Here is a 26,299-nt window from a genome sequence, read left to right as displayed (position 1 = left end):
AGCTATAATGGGATCCATATCTCACACAATAACAAGAATAAACCACAAATGGTTAGGAATCTCAATGTTAAAAATGAAACCATACAGGTACTAGAAGACAATATGGATGAATTTTTCTTTAAACTCAGTATAAGAAAAGTGTTCCTAACTATAATTCAAAATCCAAAAGAAATAAAGATTGATGCACTTGACTACATTAAAATAAAAATACTTGTATGCCCCCAAAAAGCTTATAAAAACAAAGTCAAAAGATAACTGACACAGAAGAAGAAGATATTTGTATCATATGCCACAAACAAAGGACTGATATGCCTAATATTTATGAGACATAGGGCCAAAAACTTGACAGAAAAATGAGGAAAAGACATGAAAGCATTCCTAATGGCCAACACTGGAATAACTTAAGCAATAAAACTAAACAATATCACTGCATAATGATCCTAAGAATAAAATTTAAATACACATTAGTTCATACACATGTACATTAAAAAGTTAATAAATGGTGATAAAGAATAGTTATTCCTTTTAGAATAACTGCAATTAAAAAAGATAAAAGGAAGAAAATAGAAAATCATTACTATGCAAATACCATAACAATAATTGTCTCGACAACACCCACTGATGACTGTTAAAATAGGCAAAATTTTTCAGAGAAAGAGTATTTACATAGTCACAAAATATCTCCCACAAGACTTGTATTAACAAAATGAAAAGAAACTTCATTATAGCAGAAAAATTCAGCATATACCACCTTATCTAAACTATCAAGGCTAAGATCACAAAAAACACATCAATAACATGAACACATTGATATGATGATATGAGAAAAGCCCATCACTTTTGTGGTATTGTTGCCAAAAAGGCACAGCCACATTCTAACCATAAGTAAACATCAGACCAATTGACAAAGAAGAGCATTCTACAGAATAACTGTCTAGTACTTTTCAAAAATGTCAAGGTCATCAAAGACTTTAAGGAAAGACTGAGGAACTACCACAGATAGAAGACCACAAAGACAAGACGGCTCACTACAGTGTGTTATCTTACATTGGCTCCTGGAACAGAAAAGGGACATTAAATGGGAAAACTGATGAAATTCAATATTAACAGTATTGTATCAATGTTACTCCTGGTTTTGATAACTGTTATGTGAGATGTTAACAGAGGAATGTGAATGGTATCTGAGAATTCTCCATACTATTTGTGCAATTCTCTTCCTGGGCGTCTAAAATTCAAAATAAAAGTTTTTTTAAAAGTGCTGAAAAAACGATACTGATATAATGATAAAAAAACAGACCAGTGTTATCAGGGGTCAGGAGTGGGAGAAAAGACTGATTAATCAGGGGTATAAAGGAATGTTTTTGGATGATGGAAATGTTTCTATATAATGATTATGTTGCTAGTCATATGACAATATTCAGTTGTCAAAAGTCACTGAATCCTGCACTGGTGAAATTTTGTTGTATGAAAGTTATACCTCAATAGAGCTGGCAAAAAAAGAATTCCAAATGTAAAAAAAAGTAAAAAAAAAAAATTTTTTTTTTTAAATCTTGGGTTGCAATGCCAATGTAAGCAGAATGCAGAGTAGAGATACCAAGTAAGATTATATGCTCTTACCAGGTTAATTAACTGAGTGTGTACTACATCTTCTACCAAAACTGCTGTTTCATGAAGAGGCCTCCTAGAATCACCTAGAGAAAACCTGCAAAGAAAATCAAAGACATCAATATTAAGGACTGTAAAACTAAGAAAGGCAAAAGTGAAAAATATTTATTACAATACTGTTTAATAAAGTACAAATTGTTCTTTCAAATGACAGAGCAGGAATACAATTTTCTATTAACTGCATCTTTCCTATATATGATGAAACTTCCAGAGAAAAGTGTAGTGTCATCAATGTTATTTCTTTGATTTGTGTAGGCATTTTTGAGGGCATTTACTATTTCAAAATGCAAAATTTTAACAACCACTTTATAATACTGGCAATCAGAAAATTATGTTATCATACTCAAATAACCAATACAGTTGGCCCTTTGTATCTTCAGGTTCTGCAGGTTCCTTGGATTCAACCAATCACCAATTGAAAATATTTGAAATAAAAAAAATTCCAGTAAGTTCTGAATAGCAAAACTTGATTTTGCCATGTGTTGGCAACTATTCACATATCATTTACATTGTATTTACAATTATTTACATGGCATTTACTTTGTATTAGGTATTATAAGTGATCTACAGACGATGTAAAGTATATGGAAAGATGTGCATAGGTTATATGTAAATACTATGTCATTTTATATAAAGCACTTGAGCATTTGAGAATTCTGGTATCCACAGGGGGTTCTTAGAAACAAAACTTATATATAATGCATACTGTAACCAGCAGTAAAGAAAACAAAAGAGAAAATGAGAAAATGCAGTTCTACAGGATAAGAGAGCCCTGGAGCCAAAATTTATTCTGAAGGTATCTACTTCTTTACAGTAGCTTAGAGCCTGGATTTCAACCAGCACAGTTTTCAAGGTATAGGAAAGAGGGCTGGGACCACAAGCAAGGTAGGAGGTCAGTTTGAGCAACCTAATCTGAAGCTGAGAAAAGCAACACCCAGATGGTGATACTTTCAGTGTGTGAACTAGGAAAATATCACTCTGGGGAAGGCACTTTGCTTATCCTATCCCAGGCTGAGTGAAAGAGAAAAAAATGTGGTACTGGCACAAATAGACTCTAAGAAAGAAAAGAATAGAGAGCCTAGTAATAAACATATAATGATCAACTGATTTTCAATAAGGGTGGCAAGAGCACCCAATCTGGAAAGGACAGTCTTTTCAACAATTGGTGCAGGGAAACAAGATGTCCACACACAAAAGAATGAAGTTGGACTCTTACCTTGTACCATATATAAAAATAAACTCAAAACAGATCAAAGACCTAAAACTATACAACTCTCAGAATAAAACAGAAAGGGAGATCATGACCTTGAATTTGGCAAAGGTTTATTAAGTGAGACACCAAAAGCACAGGCAACAAAAAAGAAAAAAATAAATTGGACTTCCTCAAAATTAAAACCTTTTATAAATCAAAGAACACTGGTAAGAGAATGAAGAGATAGCCAACAGAATGGGAAAAAAAGTTTGAAAATCATATATCAGATAAATAAGCAGAATATATAAAGAATTCCCACAACATAACAACAACAAAAAAAAACCCAACTTAAAAATGGGTTATAGATTTAAATAGATATTTCTCCAATGAAAATAAACAAATGGCCAGTTTCAAATGAAAAGACACTCAAAATCATTAGCCATTAGGGAAATGCAAAAAAACAAACAAACAAACACCAACCCCCCCCCCCCCCAAAAAAAAACCCATAGAGATACCACTTCAAACCCATAAGAATGGCTATTATCAACAAAATGGAAAATAGTAAGTGCTGGCTAGGATATGCAGAAATTGTAAATGCCGTACATTCCCACCCATGCTGGTGGGAATGCAAAATGGTGCCGCCACTGTGGAAATATGCAGGATATGTAGACACCACCCAAAAGCAAACAGCTGTAGTGCTCTAGTCCCCTCTGGAGCATCCCTGAAAGACAGTGGTAAAGGGAAATTCTCCCAGTGGGCAGAACTTTCAGTAATGCACTTAGTCATCTACTTGAAAGAAGAAATGGTTAGATGTACAATTTTATACGGATTCATGGCCTATGACCAATGAGTGGCTAATGGTAAGGGACATGGAAGGAATATGTTGGGGAAATTGGTGACTTTGGGCAGGAGGTAGACAGATGTCCCTAAATAGGCAAAGCAACAACAACAACACAAGAACAACAACGTGAAGACACCAACCATATTTCAATTTAAAAAATTCCCAAAAAAAAGAAGTGAAGATATCTGTGTCTTGTGTGAATGCTCACAGGTGACCTCAGCAAAGGAAGATTTTAACAACCGAGTGGATACCATCAGCTTTTCCCCAATCACCACATCACTGCCCAATGGGCTTATGAACAAAGTGGCCACAGTGGGAGGGATGGAGTTCCAATCACCAAGGTCACTGCCGAGTGCCCATTTGTCAGCAGCTGAAATCAACACTGAGTTCCCTATATGGCACCATTCCCTAGGGGGACTGGTCAGCTACCTGGTAAGGGGCTGATGCCACTTCCATTATGGCCATTATGGCAGTGCAACTGTATTATTCTTACTGGAATAGACACTCTGGATATGGAACTGGCATCCCTACATGCAACGCTTCTGCCAAAACTACCATCTGTGGACTTACAGAAAGTCTGTCCACTGTCCTAATATTCTATACAGCATTGATTCTGATCAAGAAATTCACTTTGCAGCAAGAGAAGGGCTACACTGGGCCCATGCTTATAGAATTCACTATTCTTAACATGTTCCCCACAATCATGAGGCAGCCGGTTTAACAGAATGGTGAAATGGCCTTTTGAAGACTGAGTTACAGGCAGCGTGGGAAGACGCGGAGATCACATCTCCCCACAAACAGATAGGCTGCCTGAGGCGGGCGGGGGACCTGAGGCCCAAGCAGACCACAGGAACCCCAGAGAAACCGGGTAGGACCTGGGGGAATTCAGTGGGGCGGGGAAGGGGAAGCCAGACAGGACAGGCGCCCCTGCGGGGTGGTTAAGTGAGGGGGGAGGTTCCTGCCTGGAGGGACTGTTGGCGGTTGAGGAGATCTGAAACCGAAACTGGACTTCTCCCGCCCAGGAGGCCAGGAGGCCTGCTGAGCTCCCGGCTTAGGAGCCTGCTGGGCTCCCTAGCGGGGTCGCCCACCCTCCAAGGCCCCCTCCGGGCTGCCTGGGTCCTGGGAGTGTGGAAAGGAGGAAGGAAGGGCGAAGAGGTGGAGAGGCGGGCAGGAGGGGGTGGGGGATTTGAGACTGGGGGATGGGGAGGTGAGAGGGCGTTTCACCTGCCTGCTTGACCAGGAGGCCGACTGGACTCCTGGGCCTGGTCCTTCACTCTGCAGGCCCCCCTCCCACACGAGGATCCTGGGGGCATGGGGGAGAGGCGGGGGGGAGAGAGAGAGGCAGACAGTGGGTGTGGGAAGGGATCTCTTCAGGTCAGAAGAATAGGGGAGGCGCCGCTGGGTATTTCTTCTGGGCGGGTCCTCCACTTTCCAAGGCTCCTCCCGGCCGCTGGTCCTAGAAGTACAGGAGGGAAGTGGTGGGGGGAAAAGAAGAGAGGCGGAAGGGGGGAGGGACCCTCTGGGATCAGAGGATGGGGGAGGAGCGCAAGGCATTTCCGCTGCCCACTGGCCCAGGAGGACTGCTGGGCTCCCAGGCCTGGTCTCCAACTCTCCAGGGTCCCCTCCCAGACGCGTTGGTCCTGGGGACGTTGGAGCGTGGCAGGGGAAGAGGAAGAGAGGCAGGCTGGTGGTGGGACGTTCCAGAAGCAGAGGACAGGGGAGGCGCAGAGGACCTCTCCCCTGCCCACCTGGGCCTGGTGGGCCTGCTGGGCTCCTGCGTCTGGTCCCTCGGTCTTTCCAGCTAAGTGGGTCATATAGGCTTGGGAGGGAGGGAGAAGAGGAGAAGAGGAAGAGAGGCAGACAGTGGTGGGGGGGACCTTGCAGGACCGGAGGATCAGGGGAGACACTGCAGGAAATCTCCCTACCCACTTGGCACCAGGAGGCCTGTTGCGCCCCCAGGCCTGGTCTTTGGTCCTCCAGGGGCCCCTCCAGGTCTCACTGGTCCTAGGGGTGAAGAAGGAGAACAGAGAAGAAGAGGAGAGGCTGGCAGGGGAGGAGGCCTTCTGGGACTGGAGGATTAAGGGAGGCGGAGAAGGAATTTCCCCTGCCCACTAGCCCTGGGAAGACTGCTAGGCTCACAGACCTGGTCTTTCACACTCCAGAGCCCCCTCCAGCTGCTTGGCACCTAGGAGAGTGGGGGGTGGGGGAGAGGAAGAGAGGCACACAGGGACCCTACGAGACTAGGAAATCTGAGGAAGTGCTGCAGGCGTTACCCTAGCCCAGTTGGCCCTGGGAAGCCTATTGGGCGTCAGAGTCTGGTCTCCTGCCTTCCAGTGCCCCCTGCAGCTGTGAGGGTGGCTAGGGGAATAGGAGAGAGGGGGTGAGGAAGAAGAGAACCCAAGGGGGAGTGACCCTCCGAGACTGAAGGACCAGGGGAGGTGCCTACCATTTCTCCCACCAACTTGGGCCCAGGGAGCCCTCGGAGTACCTCAATCTGGTCCTTTGCCCCCAGGACCAGAGGCATTCTTGGGCCCCTCTGCCTCACTGGGGCTAAGCCCCATTCCCCATCATCCCCAGGGCCTTTTCTAAGTGTAGGCCCTGCCCATTGCCTAACATCTCCCCACCTCCTCTGCCCTTGTCTAGGCGCCCCCGCCCCCCTCAACAGTCAAGGCCTTTTCTGGCTTTTTTTCTCTTTTTCTTTTTCTTTTTTTTCCTTCCCACCTCCTCATTTAGGTTATTGCAGTTGTTTTAGCTTCCAGTTGTTGCTCCATCTTTTTTTTTTCTAATTTTTTTCCAACACATCTGTTAGTTTTCTATTATCATATTTTTTATCTTGCTATTGTTCTGCTGTGCTCCTACTTTTTTTTTTTTTTTTAATTTTTTTCGTTTTCCTGCTCCACACAGCTTGTGGGATTTTGATTCACAAGCCCAGGTTCAGGCCTGAGCTCCTGAGGTGGGAGCTTTGAGTCCAAAACATTGGACTAACAGGGAAACCCAGTTCCCAGGGAATATTCATCAGAGTGAGGTCTCCCAGAAGTTCTCACCTCAAACCAAGACCCAGCTATACACAACAACCTACAAACTCCAGTGCTTGACACCTCAGGCCAAACACCCAGTGGGAAAGGAACACAATCCCGCCCATCCAAACTGGGGGGGAAATGAGATGACAAAAAAAGTCACAGATGAAGGAACAAGGTAAAAATACACAAGACCAAATAAATGAAGAGGAAATAGGAAAACTGCCTGAAAAAGAATTCAGAGTAATGATAGTAAAGATGATCCAAAATCTTGATAACAAAATACACAAAATACCAGAAACAGTTAATAAGGACTCAGAAGAACTAAAGAGCAACCAAACAGTAATAAATAACAAAATAACCAAAATTAAGAATACTCTAGATGGTATAAAGAGCAGAATAACTGAGGCAGAAAAATGAGTAAGTGAGTTGGAAGACAGAATGGGGGAAATAACTGCCACAGAGCAGGAAAAAGAAAAAAGAAGAAAAAGAATGGAAGACAGTCTCAAAGACCTTGGTGACAACATTAAGTGCACCAACATTCGAATCATGGGCATCCCAGAAGAAGAAGAAAAAAAGAAAGGGTCTGAGAAAATATTTGAAGAGGTTTTAGTGGAAAAATTCCCCAACATGGAAAAGGAAATAATCAAGTTCAAGAAGCACAGAGAGTCCCATACAGAATAAATCCAGGGAGAAACACACCTGAGACACATATTAATCAAACTAACAAAAATTAACCACAAAGAAAAAACATTAAAAGCAGCAAGAGAAAAGCAACAAATAACATATAAAGGAAAACCCATAAGGATAACAGCTGATCTTTCTGCAGAAACTCCGGAGGCCAGATGTAAGTGGCAGGATATACTGAAAGTCCTGAAAGAGAAAAACCTACAGCCAAGAATACTCTACCCAGCAAGAATCTTGTTTAGATTTGATGGAGAAATCAAAAGCTTTACAGATAAGCAAAAGTTAAGAGAATTCAGCACCACCAAACCAGCCTTACAACAATTGCTAAAGGAAATTTTCTAAGCAGGAAATACAAGAGAAGGCAAAAACCTAAAAAACACACCCAAAACAGTTAAGAAAATGGTAATAGGAACATACATGTAAATAACCACCTTAAATGTAAATGGATTAAATGCTCGAACCAAAAGACACAGACTGGTTGAAGGGATACAAAAATAAGACCCTTACATATGCTGTCTATAAGAAATCCACTTCAGACCAAGGGACACATACAGACGGAAAGTAAGGGGATGGAAAAAGATATTCCATGCAAATGGAAGTCAAAAGAAAGCTGGAGTAGCAATACTCATATCAGACAAATTAGACTTTAAAGTAAAGACTATTACAAGAGACAAGGAAGGACACTACATAATGATCAAGGGATCAATCCAAGAAGAACATATAACAATTGTAAATATCTATGCACCCAACTTAGGAGCACCTCAATACATAACACAAATGCTAACAGCCATAAAAGGGGACATCGACAGTAACACAATAATAGTAGGAGACTTCAACACCCCACTTACATCAACGGCCAGATCACCCAAACAGAAAATCAATAAGGACACACAAGCTTTAAATGACACATTAGACCATCTCGACTTAATTGATATTTATAGGACATTCCATCCAAAAATGACAGAATACACTTTCTTCTCAAGTGCATACAGAACATTCTCCAGGATAGATTCCATCTTGGGTCATAAATCAAGCCTCAGTAAGTTCAAAAAAAGTGAAATCGTAACAAGCATTTTCTCTGACCACAACAACATGAGACTAGACATCAATTACCTGAAAAAAACTGTAAAAAATACAAATACATGGAGACTAAACAATACGCTTTTAAACAACCAAGAAATCACTGAAGAAATCAAAGAGGAAATCAAAAAATACCTAGAAACAAATGACAATGAAAACACAACAACCAAAACCAATGGGACACAGCAAAAGCAGCTCTAAGAGGGAAGTATATAGCAATACAGTGCTACTTCAAGAAACAAGAAAACTATCAAGTAAACAACCTAACCTTACACCTAAAACAATTAGAAAAAGAAGAACAAAGAAACCCCAAAGTGAGCAGAAGGAAAGAAATCATAAAGATCAGGTTGGAAATAAATGAAAAAGAAATGAAGGAAACAATAGCAAAGATCAATAAAACTAAAAGCTGGTTCTTTGAGCAGATAAACAAAATTGATAAACCATTAGCCACACTCATCAGGAAAAAAAGGGAGAAGATGCAAATCAACAGACTTAGAAATGAAAAAGGAGAAGTAACAACGGACACCTCAGAAATACAAAAGATCATGAGAGACTACTACAAGCAACTATATGCCAATAAATTGGATAACCTGGAAGAAATGGATAAATTCTTAGAAAAGTACAATCCTCCAAGACGGAACCAGGAAGAAACAGAAAATATGAACAGGCCAATCTCAAGTATGGAAACTGAGGCTGTGATTAAAAATCTCCCAACAAACAAAAGCCCAGGGCCAGATGGATTCACAGGCAAATTTTTATCAAACATTTAGAGAAGAGCTAACACCTATCCTTCTCAAACTCTTCCAAAATATAGCAGAAGGAGGAACATTCCCAAACTCATTCTACGAGGCTACCCTCACCCTGATACCAAAACCAGAAAAAGATGTCACAAAAAAAGAAAATTACAGGCCAATATCCCTGATGAATATAGATGCAAAAATCCTCAACAAAATACTAGCCAACAGAATCCAACAGCACATTAAAAATAACATACACCATGATCAAGTGGGGTTTATCCCTGGGATGCAAGGATTCTTCAATATATGCAAATAAATCAACATGATACATCATATTATCAAATTGAAGGATAAAAACCATATGATAATCTCAATAGATGCAGAAAAAGCTTCTGACAAAATTCAACATCCATTTATGATAAAAACTCTCCAGAAAATGGGCATAGAAGGAAATTACAACAACATAATAAAAGCCATATATGACAAACAATATAGTTTTGGAAGTTTTAGCCACAGCAATCAGAGAAGAAAATGAAATAAAAGGAATCCAAATTGGAAAAGAAGTAAAACTGGCGCTCTTTGCAGATGACATGATATTATACATAGAAAACCCTAAAGATTCTACCAGAGAACTGCTGGCACTAATCGATGAATTTAGTAAAGTAGCAGGATATAAAATTAATGCACAGAAATCTCTTGCATTCCTATACATTAACAACGAAAGAGCAGAAAGAGAAATTAAGGAAACTCTCCCATTTACCACTGCAACAAAAAGAATAAAATACCTAGGGATAAACCTGCCTAAGGAGGCAAAAGACCTGTTTGCAGAAAACTATAAGACAGTGATGAAAGAAATCAAAGATGATACAAACAGATGGAGGGACATACCATGTTCTTGGATTGGAAGAATCAACATTGTGAAAATGACTATCTTACCCAAAGCAATTTACAGATTCAATGCAATCCCTATCAAATTACCAATAACATTTTTCACAGAACTAGAACAAGAAATCTTATGATTTATATGGAAACACAAAAGACCCCGAATAGCCAAAGCAATCTTGAGAAGGAAAAATGGAGTTGGTGGAATCAGGCTTCCTGACTTCAAACTATACTACAAGGCCACAGTGATCAAGACAGTATGGTACTGGCACAAAAACAGAAAGGAAGATCAATAGAACAGAATAGAGAACTCAGAGGTAAACCCACACACATATGGGCACCTGATCTTTGACAAAGGAGGCACGAGTATACAATGGAAAAAAGACAGCCTCTTCAATAAGTGGTGCTGGGAAAATTGGACAGCTACATGTAAAAGAATGAAATTAGAACACTTCCTAACACCATACACAAAAATAAACTCCAAATGGATTAAAGACCTACATGTAAGGCCAGACACTATAAAACTCTTAGAGGAAAACATAGGCAGAATACTCTATGACATCCATCAAAGCAAGATCTTTTTTGACCCACCTCCTAGAATAATGGAAATAAAATCAAGAATAAACAAATCGGACCTCATGAAATTTAAAAGCTTTTGCACAGCAAAAGAAACCATAAATAAGACAAGAAGACAACCCTCAGAATGGGAGAAAATACTTGCCAACAAAGCAACGGACAAAGGATTAATCTCCAAAATATACAAGCAGCTCATGCAGCTTAATACCAAAAAAGCAAATAACCCAATCCACAAATGGGTGGAAGACCTAAACAGACATTTCTCCAAAGAAGACATGCAGATGGCTACCAAACACATGAAAAGATGCTCAACATCACTAATCATTAGAGAAATGCAAGTCAGAGCCACAATGAGGTATCACCTCACTCCGGTCAGAATGGCCATCATCAAAAAAATCTAGAAACAATAAATGTTGGAGAGGGTGTGGAGAAAAGGGAACTCCCCTGCACTGTTGGTGGGAAGGTAAGCTGGAACAGTCACTATGGAAAACAGTTTGGAAGTTCCTTAAAAAACTAAAAATGGAACTACCAGGAATCCCACTATTGGGCATATACCCAGAGAAAACCATAATCCAAAAAGAAACATGTACCATAATGTTCACTGCAACACTATTTACAATAGCCAAGACATGGAAGCAACCTAAACGCCCATCAAGAGATGAATGGATAAAGAAGATATGGCACATATATACAATGGAATATTACCCAGCCATAAAAAGGAATGAAATTGAACTATATGTAATGAGGTGGATAAACCTAGAGACTGTCATATATAGCAAAGTAAGCCAGAAAGAGAAAAACAAATACTGTATGCTAACTCATATATATGGAATCTGAAGAAATGGTACTGATGAACCCAGTGACAGGGCAAGAGTGGAGATGCAGATGTAGGGAATGAACTTGAGGACATGGGGCTGGAGTGGGGGGTGGGGGGCGAAGGGGAAGCTGGGTTGAAGTGAGAGAGTAGCATAGACATAGATACACTACCAAATGTAAAATACATACCTAGTGGGAAGTTGTTGTATAACAAAGGGAGATCAACTGGATGATGGGTAATGCTTTAGAGGGCCAGGGCAGGGAGGGTGGGAGGGAGCCGCAGGAGGGAGGGGATATGGGGATATATGTATAAATACAGCTGATTCACTTTGGTGTACCTCAAAAACTGGTACAAGAGTGTAAAGCAATAATATTCCAATAAAGAGCTTAAAAAAAAAAAAGACTGAGTTAAGGTGCCACAAAGGTGGTAATACCTTGTAGAGCTGGGACAGGTTTTCCAGAAGACTATACAGCCTATGAATCAGTATCCAACACATGGTTTTGTTTCTCCCACGCACACAACTCACAGATCTAGGAATCAAGAAATGGAATGGAAGAGGCACCACTCATTATTACTCCTAAAGACCCACTAGCAAAATTGTTGCTTCCTGTTCCCATGGCCTTATGATTTGCTGGCCTAGAGGTCTTAATTCCGGAGGGAAGAACGCTTTCACATTTATTCCATTGACACAATTATTCCATTGAAATGAAACTTAAGACTGCAGCTGAGTCACTGTGGATTCCACATGCTTCTGAATCAACAAGCAAAGAAGGAGTTACTGTGTTGGTTGGGATGAGTGATACTGACTACCCAGTGGAAAATAGACTGGTACTCCACAGTAGAGGTAAGGAAGAGTATGTCTGGAATATAGGAGATCCCTTAGGACGTCTCATAGTATTACCATGCCCTGTGACTAAGGTCAATGGAAAACTACAATCCAATCCAGGAAGGACTACTAATAGCTCAGATCCTTCAAGAATGAAGGTTTGGGTCACTCCACCAGCTAAAGAAGCACAACCAGCTGAGGTGCTTGCTGAAGGCAGGGGAATACAGATTAGGTAGTGGAAGAAGGTAGTTATTAATACCAGCTATGACCATATAACCAGTTATAGAAAGAGGATTGTAATACTATTCCCTAATTTTGTCACGAATATGTTTGTATGTGTGTGTGAATGTCGGTGTTGGGGAAATAGCTGTTTCCTTCTCTCTCTTATTCCCTCATCATGTAACATAAAATGTATTGGCCTTATAGTATTCAGTTAAGTATTATTCATTTTATATCATAGTATTTAAGCTGGGAATACCAAGGAGAAGTATAAACATCACTCAAGGACTTAACCTCATCTTCTGGGGAAGGGGTGACTGCATTTTCAGTTGTGTGCTGGATAACTGTATCACGTTAGGCAGAACTGTGACCCTGTTTTTGTCTTTATTTGGAGACTAAGTATAGTTAAAGAAGATATGGGTGCCAAGCTGATATGGGTGATGGTTAATTTTACATCTCAGTTTGACTGAGCCATGGGGTGGTTAACATTAGTTTGATATGTATTTGAAGGTACTTATGCATGAGATTAACATTTGAATCAGTAAAATGAGTAAGGCAGATTGCCCCCTCTCCAATGTGAGTGGGCCTCATCCAATCTATTGAAGGCCTGAATAGAACAAGAGGAGGAGTATTCACCCTCTCTGCCCATCTTCAAGCTGGGACACTGGTCTTCAACTGCCTTTGAATTCATTTTGGGACACCATCAGCTCTACTGCTTCTCAGATTTTCTTACTGTAGTTTTACACTCCTCTCATCACATTTTATGTTTTCGATTTCACAATGTATACCTTTTTACTTTGTGTATCATTAACAAATTATTGTAGTTATGATTATTTTTACTACTTTGGACTTACAACCTTCATACTAGATGTATACATGATTTACCTACCATTAAAACATTTGCATATTGTGAATTTAACCAGTGGAATTTGTACTTTTATACATTTTACTATTACTAACTAGCATCCTTTCATTTCAGTTTGAAGAAGCCCCTTTAACATTGCTTATAGGCTAGGCTAGTGATTATGAACTCCTTCAACTTTTACTTGTCTGCAAAATTCTTTATCTCTCTTTCAATTCTGAAGGATACCTTTGCTGGGTAGACTTTTTTTTTTTTTGGTTGCCAGGAAAGCAAGAGTAAAACATAAAACTATTAATATAATCAACTACATAAAATATGAAAACAGAAAAACTATATGGTCATCTCCATAGACATAGGAAAATCACTAAACAACCATTCATGACAAACATTTTTAGCAAACTACAACTAAAAAGGATTTTCTTTAATCTGCTGAAGAGAATCTACCAAAAACCATAAAGAAAACGACATACTCAGAAGCATTCAAACCTTTTGAAATTCAGACCAATATAAGGATCCCACTATTACCACTTTCAATCAATATAGTAATGAAGATTACAGCAACATAAGGCAAGAAAAGATTTAAATTATATAAGCATTGAAAAGAAAAAACTAAACTGTTCTTATATTCACATATAATCTGAGTATCTACACAGAAAACAAAATAATGGGGAGAGAAATTATTCCAATTAATAAAAGAAACCAGCAAGTTATTCAACTATAAGAGCAATCTAAATATCATCATCAACAAAAAGGCAAAACGAACTCATTGAAACAAACAGCGGAGTGATGGTTACCAGGGGCTGGGAGTGGGGGAAATAGGGAGATGGTACCTAAAGGTTACAAACTTTCAGTTATAAGATGAATTAGTTCTGGGAATGTAAAATGCAGCATGGTGATCATAGTAACGGTACTACATTATACATTTACAAGTTGATAACAGAGTAAGTCTTAAGTGTTCTCACTACAAAAATGAAATAGTAGTTGTGTGTGTGTGTGTGTGTGTGTGTGTGTATGTGTGTCTCATGATGCAGGTGTGAGCTAAAGCTATGGTGGTAATCATTTTGTAATAAATAAGTGTACCAAATCAACACATACTCAAACTTACACAATATCAATCATATCTCAATAAAGCTGGGGAAAGCAGCATACAAAGGTAGAAAATGCAATTAAAAATATATAAATTGGCTCTAAACTTTATGTGAGAGAGTCAAGAGCCAAGAATAGTCAAGACACTTTTGAAGTACAAAGTGGAAGGAGATTTCCTACAAGACTTATTATAAAGTCACAGTAATTAAGATAGTGTGCTACTGGCATAAGGACAAACAAACCAACAGGACAGAAAGAGAATAAAAAGTCCCCATTAGAGAGTAAACTCCACAATGGCAAAAATCTTCTGTTATGTTCACTGACATATTCAATATTTAATTCTTTGGACTGCTGGAACAGTTTTCCTTCCATTTTTTTTAAGTTAATTTAAATCACACCAAAGAAAAAGTACAAAGTTATCAAACGGAAATAATTGATTCAAAGACAAAACAATGAATTCATTCACATTTCTAGTAAAAAAATATTTTTAAGGTACTTTGTACATTAATAAAATGTACAAATAATTACCAAGTTTTACCTCAAATTTTTATAAACTTTTCTACTAAAAATAATCATCACTGGCATAAACATGTAATGTATCTAAAACCAGCTAAACCAGCTAAAGAGACTTCCCTAGTAGTGCAGAGGTTGAGAATCCGCCTGCCAATGCAGGGGACACGGGTTCGATCCCTGGTCCGGGAAGATCCCACATGCCATGGAGCAACTAAGCCTGTGCATCACAACTACTGAGCCTGTGCTCTAGAGCCCGTGAGCCACAACTACCGAGCCCATGCGCCTAGAGCCCGTGCTCCGCAACAAGAGAAACCACGGCGTTGAGAAGCCCGCGCACTACAATCAAGACTAGCCCCTGCTCACTGCAACTAGAGAAAGCCTGTGCATAGCAATAAAGACCCAATGCAGCCAATAAATAAATAAATAAATAAAATTTATGGAAAAAAAATAATAAAACCAGTTAAAGATATAACTAGGGACAGGATTTTGATGAGTATATTATTTTAATTTTCAGGGTGGTTAGTTCTTCAGCTTTAATTTGCAGTTTTTCTCACATTACTTCTGCCATTTTTTTTTCCCACACGCAGAAAGCTAGATATCATCCTACTTGTTTTTGGAAAATAGAAATGAAAGCCACTGTACCTAGCCACAGTCACTTCTTTTTGTTCTGCAATGGACATAATATTTTTAAGTCACTTAAAGATAAAATCCAAGTAATTGGTACTTATACAAATCTTTTGATTGTTTCCCCCATTAAAGGCCTATCTTACTACTCACTGAGCCCTGACTGACTTGTCTCGGGTCTATTCCCAATTTTGGCTGTGCTGCACAATTCCTTCACGTAACACTGAGATGCCTAAAACAATACCAGTGCTGCTGAACCAGCTTCGATCAAAGGTCTTTCAGGAAACTTTCCTGAAAAAGTTGTCCCTCCCTTGGTCTTCTGCAGTAGCTTCATTGCTGTAACACACAAGCCTATATTTTAGTCATCATGTAACTTTGATAACTATGGTCACAACAAGTAAGTCCAGAGCAATCTTGCTGGACTCCACTTAATCAAGATAGTGGTAGAGCCACTTATACCCTATCTTCTTACCCAAACAGGATTGGTTTTATTCAGTCCCAGAATCAAATGTCTCAGTGAGCACTAGGGCAGCTGACTCTGCAATTCCCTTGTCAAGTGCATAATAAAAGTATGAAATAAGCAAGACTATTGATGAGGTAAAGTTACACTTCTTATTCTGTACCCTTAGACAGAGAAGGATGTATGCTAAACAAAACCATGGGATACTGTTCCAAAAAGTCTGCAAAATTTAGTACTAAGCCTTTCAGTATTTTTGTGTGTTACGTGTAAGCCTAACACAGTCTAAAATTGGGAGATATCCTTTATAGAGACACCTATTAAAGTAAAAAAAAATCTATTAATAGAAAGTACAGAGTAAAATAGAGTATGAACCAGTTACAGAAACATTTCCAAAACACAGAAAACATTTTTTTAAAATACACGGTGATTATTACAGTCACTGTGTTTCCAAAAAACAAGAAAATGGCATTTCAGTAGTTTCTAACATCAGTTAAAAAAAACAACTAAAGAAGAGGAAGGAAGATGCTAGATATTTGCTATCTTACTCTATGTTGAACCCATATTTGACATCTTTTGGTTAGTAATTTATGCCAAGATGCTTCCCAAGTATGGTTATACTTTCAATGTCTCTGAAAATTCTGACACATTATTCTTTATCAAAATCTTATGCTAACCTCCAGATCCTATGTAAATGTATATATCTGATGATGTACCTATCCACAGACCCATTCTCCTTATACCCACTTACCACCAACTGTTGAAAAGAAATCAACCTCAAATGCTATTTTTTAAAATAACTGTAACAGACTTCATTTTTTAAAGCAGTTATTGAAAAAGTGAGTGGAAAGTACAGAGAGTTTTCATATATCTCTTCATCTCCCTCCACACCTAGCTTCCCCTATTATTACCATTTTATATTAGTTAGCCAGTATTGATATGTTATTATTAACTAAAGTCCATAGTTTACATTAGGAGTAACTCTGCGTGAGCTTCTCTATTGGTTTTAACAGACGTATCCACTATTATAATATCATACAAATGGTTTCACTACAAATCCTCTATGCTCTGCCTATTCATCCTTCCTCCTTTGTAATCCCTGGCAATAACTAATCTTTTTACTGTCTCCATAGTTTTGTCTTTCCCAAAATGTCATATAGTTGCAAACATATGGTAGGTAGCCTCTTCAGATTGGCTTCTTTCACTTCGCATTATGCATTTAGATTCCTTCATGTCTTTAAAGCCTGATAACACTTTTTGTTTTTAATTACTAAATATTTCATTGTATGGATATACCATGGTTTGTTTATCCATTCACCTACTGAAGGACATCTTAGTTGCTTCCAAGTTTTAGCAAGTCTGAATAAAGTGGCTCTAAACATTCATGCAAGTTTTGTGTGGACATAACTTTTCAAGTCATTTAGGTAAATATCAAAGAGTGTGTTTATTGGATCATATAAGAGTATGTTTAGTTTTGTAGGAAACTGCCAAGCTGACTTCCAAAGCGTCTGTACCATTTTGCATTCCCATCAGCAGTGAAAGAGAGTTCCTGTTGCTCCACATCCTCTCCAACATTTGGCGTTTTGGATTTCAGTCATCCTAATGGCTGTGTAGTGGTATTTCACTGTTGTTTTAAGTTGCAATTAATTCCTTAATGATGTATGATGTTGAGCATCAACCCTAAATTCTTTTAAACGGCTATGACTAAGAAAAACAAACTTTTCCAGCAAGCATATATGATATGTTCATATTTATCTAAGTTATACAAATGTACATGTACTATTAGTACAAAAATACAGTACAAAACAAACAAAAGAGAAGTTTTCAAACTGAAATGTATCAAACAATATTTTAAAAATAAGTACTATTTTATTTACTAAAATGAGGAAACTTCTTTGCTCTGATTAAATACATATACATAAATTATTAGCATTACCAACACTCTCAGTTTGCCTAAGACAGGGATTTTTCAAATTATTTTCTACCAAATAAATCAGCTTAATTAATACTAAAAGGTCATGACATAATTTTTACAAAAAAGAAAAAAAAAAGCCAGAGAATCTTCTTTTTTTAAGGGAATGAATGAATAACATATAAAATTTGTACACTATTTACTTTCAAACAATTACCATATTATTTTAGTTCTAGAGTCCCAAAAAAAGCACCCGGGGAATTTATCCCTTCATTTGGAGATACTGCTTTCCCATGATGTGAAGTTGAGGACTAAGTTCATGGTAGTCAGTGCGGAAGGTGTAGAAGACCCAGCTGAATCTTGTTGTCACTGCCTCCACTCAAAGAAGAAACAGCACCCAGCTGAATGAGGGGCAAGAGATGTGAGCGGAGAAAAAACAGGCACAATTTATATGGCCAGTATCCAATTAGGAAGATTACAATGATGCAGCTAAAATTTCCACTACAAACTGGACAGCAGCCACAAAGAAGAGGCAATCAGTCATGATGAAAAGAAATTAGACTGAAAGTTAGATGACCTGATTCTGGTTCCTACTCTGCGGCCAAGTAGTACTATAACCTCGGGCAAGCAGCATTTCTGGGTACCTCAGTTCCTCAACAATGAAAGGAGGGGACTGGATTCAATGGTTTTAAAGATGCGTTTTCAGACATTAATTTTGGCCTATGCAAGCAGCTATAATCCTTAAATCCCAAAAACTCTGTCTTTAAGAATTATAAAAACATTATATTTTAAGAAAATCTTTTTTTATAACTCTTGTAAGAAAATTAAATCTTACTAAACTGAGTAAATCGGGCAACAATCATGAAATTAAGAAAACAAATTTAATGGGTAACACAGAATGAAATAAACAAATAAAAACAATTAGAGGAATAGCAATAAAGCTACAATTTCTGTCCTATGTGAGGAAATAATTTCCAAGAAACATTCCATGGCCCCCTAAAAGAAAGACAGTAAAAACAAAACAAAACAAAACAAAACAAAGTAGTGCCTGTACTTGAGGAAAGTATCACAGAATTTTATATTATTCTCTTTTAGTATATTTGAAAGGGTCACCTTTTGAGTTTAAACTACTTGTTTTCAAATTTTCAAGCCCTGAATAAGAACAAGAGTGCAAGGACTGAATAAGTTTTAATTAAAGGGATTTTTCAATTAAAGAGATCCTTTCACAATGTGTATGTATATCAAGGCATTGCACGGTGCACTTGAAATAACTTACAACTTTATTTGTCAATTATACTTCAGTAAAGTTGGGGGGTGGGAGGAGAGAATGAAAGAGAAGCCAAGGAGGTAAGTTTAGTAAAAATCTGTGACAGAGAGCCTGAAGAACACAAGGCCCACAAACAGATCTGCTCATAAAGATCCAGGAACTAAACATAAAAGGACAAAGAGACATTTCTTTACAGCCTTGTGTGCTTCTTCTTGGATGCTGAATTGCTTTCAGTACTTACCACTGGCAACAAACTCTAATGTGGTTAAATTATTCTGGATACTGTGGTTAAGTAATTGCTGTGGTCTTGGGAGCTGGCTACTTTATTATTATTATTATTATTATTATTATTATTATTACTTCTGGTTTTTTGAAGGTTTTCTACCTCAGGTAATTAACATTACTTTAGAATGGACAGTGACTACTGCCTGGTGTAAGAAGGCCCTGGGTGACTTTCTGTCCCCAAAAGAAAGTTTCCTTTTTTCTCTTCAAACCACTTATTTGATTATACTTTTATAGGCTAGGTATTACTATAATACCCAGGAATTTCTCCTAACTGGAATTAGAGTGAATAGCAGGCTAAAGCCCTAGCATACACTCCAGTCAGCTAACCTGGCACTAGACAGCACATGCAAACACAGACATCATACTGTTTATGTCATTCTTACCCAATATTTGTTGAGACTGATTTACCCTCTGTCCAAAGGGGGAAAAAAAAGTGTAGAAGTTTGACCATGAGCAGTCATTTAAGGCAATCAGACAGTCATAAACACATGCAAATTCTCCTTACTCTTCAATTTTTAATACCACTAAACCTTCATAAGTCTATGATTTTATCCACCTGTTTTCCAAAGGAAGAAATGAATTCAATTAGCAATGGCTCAGAGAAAGCCAAAGTGACAAGTAAATTAAAATAATCAAATAAATACATAAGACAACAGTTTTTCTAGATATCTTTTTTCTCATTGCTTGCTTGACTTTTTCAACATCCATGACACTGTTCTTTACTTTAGTATACATTCATATCTAATTAAAATGAACTTAAAGAATATTTTTTTTAATTTATTTATTATTTTCTGGGGGGTACACCAAGTTCAATCATCTGTTTTTATACACATATCCCCGTATTCCCGCCCTCCCTCGACTCCCCCCCCACCCTCCCTCGAGTCCCCCCCATCCTCCCCCTCCCAGTCCTCTAAGGCATCTTCCATCCTCGAGTTGAACACCCTTTGTTATATAACAATTTCCCACTGGCTATCTATTTTACAGTTGGTAGTATATGTATGTCTGTGCTACTCTCTCACTTCGTCTCAGTTTCCCCTTCATCCCCCGCCCCCTCCCAAACCTCGAGTTCTCCAGTCCATTCTCTGCATCTGCGTCCTTATTCTTGTCACTGAGTTCATCAGTACAATTTTTAGATTCCGTATATGTGAGTTAGCATACAATATTTGTCTTTCTCTTTCTGACTTACTTCACTCTGTATGACAGACTCTAGGTCTATCCACCTCATAACATATAGCTTCATCTCATCCCTTTTTATAGCTGAGTAATATTCCATTGTATATATATGCCACATCTTCTTTATCCATTCATTTGTTGATGGGCATTTAGGTTGCTTCCATGTCCTGGCTATTGTAAATAGTGCTGCAATAAACATTATGGTACATGTTTCTTTTGGGATTATGGTTTTCTTTGGGTATATGCCCAGCAGTGGGATTACTGGATCATATGGTAGTTCTATTTGTAGTTTTTAAAGGAACCTCCAAATTGTTTTCCATAGTGGCTGTACCAACTTACAGTCCCACCAACAGTGCAGGAGAGTTCCCTTTTCTCCACACCCTCTCCAACATTTGTTGTTTCCAGATTTTGTGATGATGGCCATTCTGACTGGAGTGAGGTGATACCTCATTGTGGCTTTGACTTGCATTTCTCTGATGATTAGTGATGTTGAGCATCTTTTCATGTGTTTGTAAGAATATTTTTTTAATGTTATAACCCTTCCTGAAGTAAGTATAAATATCTTAAGATATAAGAAAACAAGATTATGAAATTATCATTATAATGCAAAATTTACAATACTGATGGGGAAAAAAGAGATACATTAATAAATATATTTGTTTAAAGTAAAATAAAAGTTAATACAGGGTAAAATTTTGAAAAAGTAAGCATTTAAATAACCTATAAGTATTCATTACTACAGGTATTCATACTCAATCAACAAATATTTACTGAGTGTCTTGTGTGTGACAGGCACTCTTGTAGTTGTTTAGGATACATCAATGAACACAACAGCTTAAAAAAAAATCAGTGGAGTTTGCATTCCAATGAGGAAAGGATACAACAAACAATATACACGATAAATTACTACATAAATGATTTATATGATAAAAAGATGACAGAGGAAAAAAGAAAACAGAGCAGAATCAGAAAATGGGAATTGTGGGATGGGGAAGGGAGGCAGTGTGAATATTAAAATGGACATTTATTAATTTTTGATGTGTGAAAGAAATGGCTTTTAAGAAGTAGGAAACACAAAAAATCAGAAAACTTGGTAAAAACCAAATAGGAAAGCTCATCGAGAATTATCAGAGCACAAGGCATAGAAATATGCATCTGAGGAAGTTTACAAAAATAGCCTAATACCTTTACGAATTTCTTCTAAGAGTTCATAGAGCAATTTTTCTCCCTTCTCCTACATTCCTAAGAAGCAAAGAGCCCCATATTCAAACTCTAATGAACAGCAGCATAAAGCAAATGATTATAAGCACTCCTTATTTGAGAGTAGAAAAGAGAATGAATAAGAAGTATACCAATCACTGCATGTTAGGTCAGGAAAGCACCTAAATATTTAGGCCATCTGGTTTTAAAGAGAAGGAAAATAAAGGTCAGAGAGGTTAAATAACCATCTTAGGGTCATAAATCCAGTTAGAAATTATTTCGTCCAGAATCCTTTTTCTGCAATACCATGTTAAATGTGCAAAAACTGTAACAAATTAGACAATTTAACCTTAAATGCTCATTTATCAAAGATTAAGATTAACAAAATAATACAGAGGAAACTCGGTTCAATTATTTTTTATAGCTAAATAATTTTTTAAAGCTTGTAGAGAGATATGTAATAACTTCAAGGAAGTTATTTTTAGTCCCTTACGTCCTCAAAACATTAAGTAACACAAGGATTTAACTCATTATTGCTGAAATTTAACAGTCAAAAATTAACTTTCTATAACATTGGATATAGACACAGTATAATCATAAATTTCACCCAAATTTTCAAGCACATTTCATGGACTGGGAATCAGAGATTCAAGAAAGTTAAAGAGATTTGCCCATGGCATTAGCCATAGTAAACTTCAGAATTACATGCTGTGAGATGGTCACTTAGAGATAGAATTTTGCACTATACAGATATTTAGAAAATTAGCACTATGAATAACTGTGGCATACTATACCAGCACTTCCAAACTGATGTTACCCAGAAAAATAGTATTCTGTAGTTAAATTTAGGAAACGAATTTTATTCTCTAGATTTGCAATGCATGTTACTATTTTAGACACTTTGAAAAGTTCTGGAGGAAAGAAACTTTTGGTTTTCAGCGTATTTACTGTGTATGTAATCATTTTTCTAAGCCCACTTAGTTACGAAGCATTGAAAATCCATTTAGGAAACACTGACATAAGCAAAAAGAGTCCAATATGACTTAAAAACTTTAGTGATGGGATTCCAAATATGCTGCAGCCCAAGGTGCTAGAATGTCAGGGTCCTTCAGCTGTTTTTTTTTGGTTGTTTGGTTGGTTGGTTTTTTATGTTTTTTGCTTGTAGGCTCTTAGTTCCCTGACCAGGGATGGAACCCGTGCTCCCTGCAGCATCTGGACCACCCAGAAAGTCCCAAGGTTCTTCAGTTTTCAACGAGATGATGGTGGTGATAATAACAAGCAGTTGGTTGGTTTGATTTCTCCCTTACTCATTCTACAACTAATCACTGTGGTTCTATACGTTAGGCACTGCAATTTACACCAGGTGAGAACTCTTAAAGTTACTATAAGGATTTTTCTCTAGCTCCGGTAAGCAGCCACCAGAACCTGACCAAAGCTCATCTGAATCACCTAACAGTGGCAGCTCCTCACTTCTGAAAGTCAATTAGGAACAGACTCCACGTGCCTCTGAGTGTCAGCCAACACACATCAGCCTCATCTGAGGAACCTCTCATCTGCAGATGACGTCAGCCTCCAGAAAACACCAATCAATCCCTGAACTCCATGCTTCCAGAAAACTCTACGGAAGATCAGCAATTTTCCCCACTGCAAGATAGTGCTTGACCAGCGTGTATCTTTCCTTTAGGGTAATAAAAAATAAATCTAGTTTTCTCTATTGCAGATGTTGAATGTTGAATGATGGTCTCATTACACTTTCATATAGTGTTTGAGAAAGACTGCTTTCACAACCCTGTCAGCCTAATCTCTCCTCCTTTCTTTTCTCCCACATTTTATTTTGAAAGATTTTATTCAACAGAAAAATTGAAATTACAGTACAATGAACACCTATATATCCCTCAGCTAGTATCACCAACTGCTACCATTTTAGCATTTCTTACACATATTTATATAAATGCATATGAAAACATATTACACACTACATACATATATACTTGGATCTTCTCTATTTTTCTTTGAACAGTAAACAACTATTGAGTGCTTTACATGTGCCTGACATGAATTACGTCATTCAAACTTCTTAAAGACCCCATAACTCACTATCACTATGCCTATCCCTTCCCCTCTTGGAGAGACACTCAGAGTAAGTGAAGTTCTGTTTGCTAACTCTCATACACTGGTCTTAGTCTTGCCACCTAGAACTAGCTAAAATATCAAATCTATCTTTTACATGACAGGTCTTCAAAAATATGGAAAAAGTTTGCTTAATTTTTTTTCTGGTAAAGAGAATCTTTTTTAAACAGTTTCAGATATTTATACATCATAAAATTCACAAAGTGTACAATTCAATGATTTTTTAGTAAATTTAAAGAACAGTACCACCATCACCATAATCCAGTTTTAGAACATTTCCATCGTTCCAAAAAGATGCCTCATGCCCATTTACAGTTAATCCCCATCCCCATCCCTATCTCCAGGCAACCACTAATCTACCAGAAGAAACCATGCACCCTCTCTACTCTTCTTCAAGGTTGAAGATTCCCCATATCTTACTTAGGTCTCTACTTAAGGGGCATATCCTTGGAAAGATCTTTTCCAATTACCACCACTTCCAATCCTTAATTGAATCAGATCAGTTCGGCATTTATTTGGCTTAGATATTGGGGTCTTGCCCAAGATTTCATTTGATGAAAAAGGCTCCAAAATTTCTAAATAAACAAAAGGAATGAAAACCTCTAATTTAAATGTTTAACAAGTCATAAGCCAAATATCAAATCCTGTAAGCTAAGAGATATCCTTGAGACAAAAGATTCACTAATCAACGCTTTGTGGGCCAGGAAGAGTTGAACCAGCTATCAGGCTGCCTCTGTCTGGACTATAATTCTCCATCTTATCCATGAGAACATCTTGTTGAAATTCTGTACTCTACTGCCATGGCATTACTCTATCAGGAAGGGAAATTATTCTACTCTAACATGAATTGTGAATTCATGTAAGTTCCTACTCATTACAGATCCCAGAATTTTTATTGAGATTGATGTCAAATTCACAAGGGTGTAATGACTAGAAATCTCCCTTCCCCCATCATTTTTTTAAATGAAGCAAACCTGTGCCAAAGTTATAACTTCATTACACTTCCTTAAACAGCATTCTAGAAAAACCACCTGGTAATAATTAATACCACTGTTGTAAATAATCTCTCTCCCAATGTACTTTTATTTCCAGGATTTAATTTATCACCCAAAACAATAGTTTCAGTCTCATATACTATAATACTGACTAAATAAATCTGTAAATTAAAAACTATGGAAAACAGTACAAAATTGTTATATTACTAATTAAGCAACTCAGAAATTAATTGTGCAAATATTCATGACTGCCAGCAAATACATAATATATTCCAGTTGCAGTACATAATACATTCCATTTGCTCCTTCACAAAGGGCTTCAGTTTCAATCAGGAAGTGTACAAGACAACTGTCTTTCTAGAATATGTAAACTGGACAATGATCAGTCACTTGTTTTGAGAAAATTAGGAAATAGTTTATCTCTAGTTCCTACAATTTTCCTCAAATCAAAATGAAATTTAGTATGTCCAGAAGAAAATACATTTTAAATCTTTCTCAAGAACATGGATAAAAAAGTGATAACAGAGAAAGATGTTAAGACAATTATATACAAGTCTACAAGAATAAACATATAGGATATAATAAATGATCTTTTGGTTTTACTTTAAAATTTTGGCATGTATAAATTTTGACTTTTATAGATATTTACACACATTATCAATGAAAGTCGTGTTAATCTTTAATAACATTATGAAAATCTTAGTCTATATTTCTAGTAGCTTTACAGTGAATAACGTGCAGTCTTGTAACTGTGCTAAAAACATTAAGAAAAACATACATCATGTACCAACTACCAGGCTACATATTATTAAGTATCTTCTTAAGGAATAGCTCCATAGTAGTAAATAAAAAAAGTAATAATTAATGTCAATAAAACAGAAGTTAACACCTAGGCTTAGAACCATGATAGAATGCTACAACTTTTAAACTCCTTTGCTTTGTATATAAAAACCTTTGAAATCTGGCTCCTTCCTTCGGTTCTGGCCTTATTTCCAGCCATGCACCCTTTGCTCCCACTAGACATATCAAAAACTACCTGAAAATAGCTAACCACAAAACGAGCTTCACACCTTCTGGCCTTTGTGTGTGATCTTCTCTCTGGCCTTTGTTTCTTCCTTCATTCAACTAATTCCTCCAAAATTCAATTCAAGGGGTACCACCCTTGGAAGCTTTTCCCTAATCCCCAATTTAATTTAGATGCTCCTCTGTGGTAAATTGCATTGAGAGCCCTAACTCTTCACCACACACTATATCCA

The 26,299-nt window shown here is 37.6% G+C and overlaps 1 protein-coding gene across 5 annotated transcripts in view; it reads right to left on the bottom strand.

The window, feature by feature from the left end:
• Nucleotides 1–26,299, bottom strand: part of SUPT3H (SPT3 homolog, SAGA and STAGA complex component) — a 451,548-nt gene that overhangs the window by 221,167 nt on the left and 204,082 nt on the right. For 4 of the 5 annotated variants that reach the window (XM_057699373.1, XM_057699374.1, XM_057699371.1 and 1 more), the window contains exon 3: nucleotides 1,618–1,702. The exons of the other annotated variant lie outside the window; for it this stretch is intronic. In XM_057699373.1, the coding sequence (XP_057555356.1) occupies nucleotides 1,618–1,702 (85 nt within the window). The remainder of the gene's footprint in view (nucleotides 1–1,617; nucleotides 1,703–26,299) is intronic. 5 annotated transcript variants of the gene reach the window in all.

The sequence above is a fragment of the Hippopotamus amphibius genome, chromosome 11 (assembly GCF_030028045.1).
Source record: "Hippopotamus amphibius kiboko isolate mHipAmp2 chromosome 11, mHipAmp2.hap2, whole genome shotgun sequence".
Classification (NCBI taxonomy): Eukaryota; Metazoa; Chordata; class Mammalia; order Artiodactyla; family Hippopotamidae; genus Hippopotamus; species Hippopotamus amphibius.
This window is presented reverse-complemented; position numbering and strand designations above follow the sequence as displayed.